The 9,138-nt window shown below is 32.2% G+C and overlaps 1 protein-coding gene across 3 annotated transcripts; it reads right to left on the reverse strand.

Moving 5' to 3' along the window:
• Positions 1-1,254: 1,254 nt before the first annotated feature.
• Positions 1,255-8,834, reverse strand: LOC132930939 (uncharacterized). 3 transcript variants are annotated; one of them, XM_060997063.1, is made up of 8 exons: positions 7,874-8,832; positions 6,884-7,006; positions 6,602-6,754; positions 5,862-6,058; positions 4,679-4,844; positions 3,560-3,804; positions 3,014-3,122; positions 1,255-2,528 (listed from the first exon to the last, which is right to left on the reverse strand). In XM_060997063.1, the coding sequence occupies exons 1-8, from the start codon at positions 8,682-8,684 to the stop codon at positions 2,251-2,253; spliced, it is 2,082 nt and encodes a 693-aa protein (XP_060853046.1). In that variant the 5' UTR covers positions 8,685-8,832; the 3' UTR covers positions 1,255-2,250. The 3 variants fall into 3 exon arrangements, with proteins under 3 accessions (XP_060853046.1, XP_060853047.1, XP_060853048.1); XM_060997065.1 differs by lacking the exon at positions 3,014-3,122 and having other exon boundaries at positions 2,422-2,528; positions 7,874-8,834; XM_060997064.1 differs by lacking the exons at positions 4,679-4,844; positions 5,862-6,058.
• Positions 8,835-9,138: the final 304 nt, after the last annotated feature.

A 9,138-nucleotide genomic window follows, 5' to 3' on the forward strand; every position in this document is an offset into this window, starting at 1 on the left:
AAATTGGCCCAAAATTACACGATGATAGCAAATTTACACGATTTCAATCTAAATGAATTTTAAATGAATTAAATTTCTTTCAATTATTCATTGAAATACATTTCAATTTTAAAAGCGGATTAAGATTGAACAATAATTATACGCAACTAGGTATCGCATTAGTAAACAATAAATTATATAATTTAGTATAATATAGATAATAAATAAAACGTATTCATTTTGAAAAGATCTGATTTATATGTACCGGTAATTTATTATTTTATTATCATGAATATGTACGAATTGTGGCATAAATGCAGGTGTTCCCAAGAGATATTTTGGATATTTTTATCAAAATGTATTTTTTGATGGTACTTTCAAAAAAGTCGCTCAAAATTACCTTAGAAGTAATGACCAAAAAACTTCAAAATTCTCGATTTTTCAAAAATCGTATTTTTTTAGTTAAAAATACCAACAATTTATACTTTTGAAAATTGTTTTTCAATTAATTAAAAAATGTTAAATTTTTTTTTTTTTTTTTTTTTTTTTTTTTTTATTTTAAGGCTTCGACAACTTAGGTCATTAGCCTGTAGGTTGGTAGGGTTGGTACAGTAGGGTTGAAACAGTAGGGGTGTTACACGTGAGTGTATTTGGCAGAATTTTTAATGGGGCACCCGTAGGTTTCTGCCATGCCCCGGGGTGGGGGGATGGCAGCACTTGTTCTCCGGACACCGTGACTTGCCCGGAGAAAAATGCCACCCAGTGGCCGAGGATCGAACCGGAGCCGGCTGCGCCGCAGCCGACGAATTAAACCGCTCGACCACCCCGTCCCCCTAAAATGTTAAATTATAACAGGAAATGGTAAATTCCTAAATAATAATATATAATAATAAAAAAATATATGGCTATTTTGTCAGGAAGCAAAATAAAAACTAATGGTATATAATTTTAATTCTTAAAACCATGAATAGTAAATATAACTGCAGAAAATATCTTGTACAATAATAAAATGTATATCGTCTAATAATATTTTTTTTTGTTAAAACACAGAAATTTATAGTTAATTTATAATTTATATTTATAACCGAATATAATTTATTTTTGATATTTATCGTAAATTATCATCGATGGCCATTATAGATTTTGTTTTTTAAAAATAACAATAAAAACAATAAATGTTATTTAAATTAAATCTTACAATATACATTTTCTCAAAAATGTTAAAACTATTATAGGCAGGCGGTGTCTGCGTTCGGTTCAAGAATATAATTTGTATGTGACCGATTACATCATTTAAATTTTTATCACATATTTCAAGCATAAAGATAATTCCGAGGAAAATATTAGGAAAAGGTTTTAAAAAAATAAAAAGTTTAGTTTACTGTCTTCTACCCAAATTTAAACGGTACACGTTACAATAGAGTGCTGCCATTTGTTATAAGTATACACATTATGAACACGTTGGTTTTAAGCTGTATATAAGTTGTTTATTTCTATAAAAGTTATTCTATATAATGTACAATAATTGGAATTTGGAGATGGAGTTATGTCGTCGGGCGCAGCATACTTTGGTGGTCCGGTAAACATAGACTCCGTAAATTGTATTACAATATAAAAGGATTATATCACAAATAAATAATAATTCAGTATAATAATATATGAAACAGGAAGGTTGAGTTAGATCCGCTCAAATAAGTTGGGTCTAATCACAACCTCCGTTCGGGTAAAGCGTGGCCTATTCAGGCGCGCTTGGGGGGACTTGATTTGTACGCCATTGTCATGAAAAGGACAGTCTATAGTTATTCCAGGACTTGGTCGTCCAATGTCGCATCCTTTGATTGAGGAGATGTCCGTCCAAATGAAATTGTCTTCGTACTGGTTGTCTGTGGTGTACTGGTGTCTTGAAGATATTTCACCACGATAACTTTTTAATATGGTCAGAATCATCCGCGAGTTTACTCTTCGCGAGTATCTATGTCAGAGTTCTGGTCTACACCAAAGGTGGTACCTAGATAGTTTCGTAAAAAAATTGAGATAAAGCATCCCGTGGCGATTCGTTCCAGTGAAACGCTTTCCCGGTGATATAACAGGTGGTGCGGTGGTTCGGCCTTCGTCGTACAATAGACCGTGTTCCGGTATAATAGACAACCCGTAATATTCCTGTCGCCCCAGTCGGCGGGTAATGGTTCGATCGTCAATGGTTGGTCGCGAACCCGTTGTCGATTGCTGCTTGTGTGGTCATTGATTAAATATACAAACTTTATACGAAAATTAAAAGTTTGAATTAGTCGTACTACTATCTTCGGTAACGTGATTATTCTGAATTCGTCGACCAAATTTTTCGTGTACGATATCAAACGTTATTTTTGGATTGATTATTTTAGGTTTTGACTTTTTCTTAAATTTTAATAGATTTTTTAATTTACCATAGTTTTTGCTTATAACGCTGCTATTATCTGTTGTTGCTGTATCTTCCGTTTGGGAAAGCAAACTGTACTTTTTCTTTTTTTTAAATCTTTTCCTAATTTTCCTCGGTATCACATTTATGCCTGAAAGATAAAAATTAAATTGGTGTAATCAGCCACATACAAATTAATGTATTCGACTAAATATTTTTGCATTTTTATTATTGATGAGGAAAGGATAAAAATGACTTGTTCAAACTATACGAAAATTTTGAATTAGGGACCGTATTTAGTAACCGTCATTGTTAGCGACAAACGGTCATCCAACACACTTCATTTTTTTTTTCTTTTATTATATTATGTAAAACGTGTAACGTGTGTTATGATAAGCTCATGATATAATACCATAATAAACAATGTATAATTGTTAAAATTGTATAATATGATGTTGTTTTTGTTTAATTATATAATAATATATTAAAGATACAAAAGTTACAAAAGTTACTGATATAGTATTTTAATTATACTATAATATTATACTGTGGTATAAAGTATAATATACGAATACTTATTATACAACTAATGTATGCATATTGTATATAGATAATAATTTAGTTATACAAACATACTTTTTTCTTTATCTTCGCGGCCATAAAACGCACAGAAACAAGCCATAAATAAAAGAACCAAAAAAATAATTAGATAGATGACATAATACACGGTCGGTGAAATTTCATTCTGCAAATACATTATAAATGTTTTAGTATGAAAATATATAACATCGTAATTTTAGATACATATAAATATATTTATATACATATTCATTTCAATATAAAATGTAACTGTTATGAATATTAATTAAACCATAAAGATTTAATTTGTTCCATATTTATTATTTATCTTAACATTCTTAACTTTTATAATTTTAATTTAATTTAATAATCCGATAATATTTCCAAAACGTTTTCAAACCATCAAACCCTTTTATTATTATTATAAACGAAATTAAATAAAAATATTAATATTTTACGCGAGTTAGTAATAACAAAGATATAATCTAAAATCTAAAGTTATATCCTATAATTTGCATACTATGTAGGAAAAAGATGAGCAATCTAATAAAAATGATCCGATTTTACTTTTACGTTATTAAATAGTGTAGTACTGGTACTTACCATGTGACAACCACTGGCAAAAATATTTGTACACTTGACGCATTTATCTGATCCGGCGACCGGCTGATGAAAACCTTTGGCACATTTCAAACATTTTATGGATTTGTCCGGACTGTAATGTTGTGGCGGACAAGCAGCGCAAAACACCTCCCGAATGCCGAAACCCGGTGAACAAGAAATGAAATTGTTTGTACTTATGTGGTCAGGTGAAAAATTTGTTTCGATCAACGACAACTTGGACATTACTGAAAAACAAAAATATTGAAAATATGTGGAATGCACATAGCAAGGGAATAGATAAGATAAAAACAAGTAGGCAAGTATGCTGTATCGCTTTGATGTAACATTGCAGGGTGTCAAGTGGATCATTGAAATGGGCGTGTTTAAGTTAAATTCAACGATATATTATTATATTGTCTGCAAAATACGATTCTGAGCGGAGGCGGTTTATTTTATATGTTTTTTGATATAGCCATTAAAGTCGTTTATTTTACTTTTAATATTATGATAAGTTGATTTAATATTTTCCAATAACAATAATATGTAACATAAATAGTATACTTAAATAAACTATATGAGTATATAAATAAAAATATCGTAAAAAACCGCCGAGAAATAATTGATAATGTTCTTACCTTTAATCAAAAGTCAATTCTCTCTAATATTAAACCTAACGATACAAAAACAGTTTATACTTAAAGCAAATATTTTACGTTTGTTAAACGGAGACATGGATAACACATAATATGCTGTTGTAGCATCCATTTAATGTACGAAATATGTCGTAATATTTAATTTTTATTCTTCATTAATATTATTTATTTATTAATTTAACTCCCAGAGGCAATAGAGTATACAATCTCCATTTCTACGAATCTATTTTGTAATATTTCAGTTAAAATACTCGTATTATTCTTTTTATGAGCTTTTACAGAAATACAGTACTACACCTCCTTTATAGTGAACATATTTTAATCACATGATCTGGATTAACTCAATATTTATTATGTTCTAGGGTCGACTAAAAAAGTTTCCCTTGGCCCCACTCTCGGCACTCTCTAGCCACTCTTAAATATGCCTCTGTTCATGTAGTATGTGTTAGAAAGAGTTCATATTTACTTGGAACCGTCATCGTTTTATTAAGGTTTGAAGCCAAGACACTCGATATTTTCGCCAATAGTTTTTGGTAGCGCAGTGCGATTCGACCTTTCTTGTTCGTTCTTATCCGAGCCAAATACGTAGAATTGTCGTTTAACGTTACCAAATATTTTATTTCTATCGTTCTCTATTTTAAAATTACAAAACTTGTTTAACACAGCGATGCAGTATATATTTAATATGTATGAATATTTTATAGGCTTCTATATATTCTGGTGGAGGGAAGAGGTGTTATAAGTGTAGTACCTCTCCTAGAACTTATTTATTCATTAGCTATTACATTTAATTATATATAATTAAATAGCGACAAATATATATTGTATAATTACTAATTAGCCATTATTTAATAAAATATATGTAGTTTTATTTTTATTTTATCCATTTAGAATAGCCATATAGAGTAATTTAGGTTTAAAAATATTCACGGTGGTTTGGATTTTTTAATTTTTTATTTAATCGCTTTAAAATATAAATAATTTTACAACACATTTCTGTTTTCAAATATAATAAAAACTTAATAACTTAATCTTGAATGATTGATTAACTATCTGTATTATTGATTTAATAAAAAAATAATTCAATATGTGAAAGATTTTAGGACCCTCTAAGGAATTGTAGCATACATTATTTTAGCACTCCCTATAACTTTACATCTAATGTGCATCTGTATGGCACAAAAGTTTATAATTGTAATAATAACCACAGACTAAAGGCATATACTTTATATATTATATTTATAATAATTCAATGATTATACTTTGTGTGAATTTCCAATGCAAGAACCAAGAGGGTATCTGGGTATAAATAAACCCAATTGACTTAAATCGTGGTTATAAATTATAACAGATAAAATCATATAATATAATATAATATAATATATAATATTATATTATATTATATATTCATATAATATAAAAAGTGGTGACGAAATACAAATAATATTTATATGATTTTATCTAGTGTGGCTATAAAAGTGCAGTTATAATATTTTGGTATTAAAAGAAGAAAGTACAATATTAAGTATATTCCCCTCTCAATCACGTAAACAAGGAAATTAATCCCTTCCAGAAATTTGTTTGGTGGACACATCAGATGAGTGATTAGTGATTACCCTAGTATATAAATATAATAAATAGTGCATTACTTCGTCTTCGGCACACTTTGGGTTTTCCACGATGACGTTGCATGCGTAGCGCGATGAACCCTCTGGACACAGTACGGAACGCATGGAACTTGGTAATTGTTTTTGTACGCGAACGGTTAGCTCGTGCGTACAACCGCCGCCATCGCGAGTCTTGTAAATCGCTGATCCGCGGATCTCGTAAATGGCTTTTTCAACGGCTTTATAAAATTGTGTAAATATATTACATATATATGTTATATGTAATTATAAACGTTATGTATTAGTATTGAAAAAGATGAACGTTTTTACAATGTATTATACCCTCTATATATGTACGACTATACGCGGTAGCCATTATAAGATGCCGCATTAATTCAACTACGCAATGTTTTACTTTTTCATAATTGTTAGACAAATAAATCACGAGTACAGAGTAAATACATATAATATAGTACAGGATATAAGAAAAAAATCAAACCAGAAAGGTATAAATAATTAATTATATAAATGTTGCCACTTTGCCAGCTATTTTTTGTTACATCCTGATATCGTATATAACACGTTATATGTATTTATAGAACTTAAATAGTATACCTACCTAATAAAAAATTTATTTGAAGGACCAAAGAATTGTTTTTTGAGTATGTGTGTTCAGTTAAAGTAGAAAAAATAAGTTCGTGTTATTATTATTGTAACAATAATATTCATAATAATAATTATTATTATCACCCTCACGGCGTAATCGTATTCATAATATGTACCTATAACGTAATGCTTGTACTGTTTGTTGGAAGAGCCATTTTTAGAATCTCCGACCACATCTATTTTTGGCAAGCAAGTATAATTTTTACTATCTCCAGGTTCCATGGCCAATATCAATAAGATATTCGTATCTGTGCCGGTTACCGTAGAATCTTATAAAACAAAACATTCTATATTGTAATATGTATATAGTAGTGAGTATAGTGACTATTGGGCAGTGGCTGTAAGTTAATCAACATTCAACACCTAAAATTAGTACTGTATAGTTTACGCATATTTACTAGTTTTATGTTTGCTCCGTTTAAAGTCCCATTTGAACGAATTCATTTTTGTTCCGTTACCGTTGATCACACATTGGACTTTGGCGTCGCTTCCGACTAGGCCATATTGTACTGCGTAGTGATCTAAAAAAACCGTGTTGGATAATGGATACATAATATATATAGTTACAAGAGCCCCTATTCTTCAGAGAATGAAAATATTAATAGTGAAATCGACGAGGAAAGAATAAGGATAATTTATGATATTCCTATAGGCCTTGTATAATAATAATTTAACAATGCTGATTATAACATTAATATTAGATTATAGATTTAGTTTTGAAAAAATTAAAGTTAAGTTACGTGTTTGAATTTAATTCTGAAAAAAAGATTTATATACAACAGAAAAATGTCCACTAATCGATGAAACACCGAAGAAATTTAATCTTATTTAATTTTTAACTCTACATAGTAACTTAAAAAGAGGGATTTGATAAAATTATATTTTTTGTAATAACATTAAAAATTAAAAATGGCAAGTACTCCGTCTGACTGAAATTTTTTCAAAACAATAAGTTGCCGTAAATTTCGTATGGTGAGTTTTATATTATTATCGATATGTGCGCCGTGTGTGGTGTGTGCGTACGAGAGTGAAATTCTTCAATAAAAAATATAATAAATATTAATTATTTCTTGTATTTAAAATATATATTGAGGTGGTCTGGTAGAAGAGGTGACACCCTTTTTACCCTCAAATAATTGACCTATTACAAGTTTATATATTATGTAGTCATACGTACATATTGTTATAGGTACCTATAACATAATAATAATAATATCTTTGAAAATGTGTAAAATTATCAATTTTGTAAAAATAAAACAATTCTGATTTCTGCATCGTTAGTCTCGTCCCCGGGTCTCGCGTTAATAAAATAAAATAAAATCCCGAGGGCTCGTCAGAAAAAAATTGACCGGCACCTCACTCCACCTCAAGGTCACAGCAGCTCTTACCGTCTGTCGAGGACCTTTCCAGTTGGTAGTTGAGGACGTCATTGAAATTAATTTGTTTCCACGTGGGAGCTTCTTTGACGGCGTCCTCGGCGGCGCCGACGCCACTGCCGCCTCGGCTCAGACGGCCGCCGGTTTTGCCACCGTTTCGCTCGACCACCACGTCAACCGGGACGTCCGTGGCAGGTGCAATCGTCCCGTCGCTGTCGGCCGCCGCCGTGGCGGGATACACCACAAACGCCGCCGGGACGGTCTTGAACGACCGACACTTCAGCGCGGCCGTCTCGCCGCCGCCTTCTTCGTCGTCGGCCGCCGACATCACCGCCTCGTCCAACCGTTGCACGACCAAATCCAGGAGATCGGTCATGCGACATACGCACGCCCGTCCTGGATTGGCCGACTCGCATTCTTCTTCGGTGGTGAAAATGACGGGGGCGGCCGCGGCGCCGGCAGTGGACGACTCGCCGCCGGTCGCGTCCTTCGGGCGTTGCGTGACGCGACGGCGAGCCGCGGGCTTTTTCGCCGTAACTGCATACGGCTGCGGCCGGTGATGGCCGAAAAAACCGTCGGACAAATGCCACGGCACGGCTTTCGGCAACGCGTCGGGCGTGCTGACGGCGGGCGGCCGACCCGTGGACGTGCTGACGACGGCCGGCCGATCGGTGGACATGCCCGCCATTATTTCGTCCAGTCGTTTTTCCAGAAAAATCTCGAACGACGGATCGTGTTGTCCGGCGATTGCCGCGGTCACCGGCGCTGCTTCTCCGTAAATCCTCCACGTATCAGCGATAAATATAATTATTATCCAAAACATTTTTAGTCGTATAGGTGTACTCGTGTCTCGTATATCAAAATATTATGACAAAATAACATCTATTTCGTATTTTCGTCGTATCCATAATAAACAAAACGGTTGTTGAGTTTATATAATAACATAATATAATACTATAAATAATAGCTACAATGTTTGTGTTATAAATAGCCAATAGTACAAAATTAATTTAAATATTTTAAGTACAGTGATTCTTTATAACGAATCTGAAGGGACCAAGAGATTTCTTTCGTTAAAGAGAGTTTTCGTAATAGAGAAGGTTTAAAAGAAACAAAATTTTTGTTAGAAATTACGTCTATATACTCTATAATAAAATTAATGTATTTGATATCGATAATAATAATTAATAGTATTATTACGATAATAAAAGTAGATAATGAAAGAATGTAATCGTTCTTGGAAATTTCAGCATTTTTGCCGATTATTTTTATAATTT

The sequence above is a fragment of the Rhopalosiphum padi genome, chromosome 4 (genome assembly GCF_020882245.1).
Source record: "Rhopalosiphum padi isolate XX-2018 chromosome 4, ASM2088224v1, whole genome shotgun sequence".
Taxonomy (NCBI): domain Eukaryota; kingdom Metazoa; phylum Arthropoda; class Insecta; order Hemiptera; family Aphididae; genus Rhopalosiphum; species Rhopalosiphum padi.

What these genes read in the sequence shown, in the direction of transcription:
- LOC132930939 (XM_060997063.1), bottom strand. Translation starts at nt 8,684, where the DNA reads ATGTTTTGGATAATAATTATATTTATCGCTGATACGTGGAGGATTTAC. An exon ending in GTACAAGCATTACGTTATAG is followed by an intron (nt 6,059 to 6,601) that starts GTACATATTATG and finishes AATTTTATAAAG; the next exon opens with CCGTTGAAAAAGCCATTTAC. An exon ending in TAAAACGATGACGGTTCCAA is followed by an intron (nt 3,805 to 4,678) that starts GTAAATATGAAC and finishes TTTGTTTTTCAG; the next exon opens with TAATGTCCAAGTTGTCGTTG.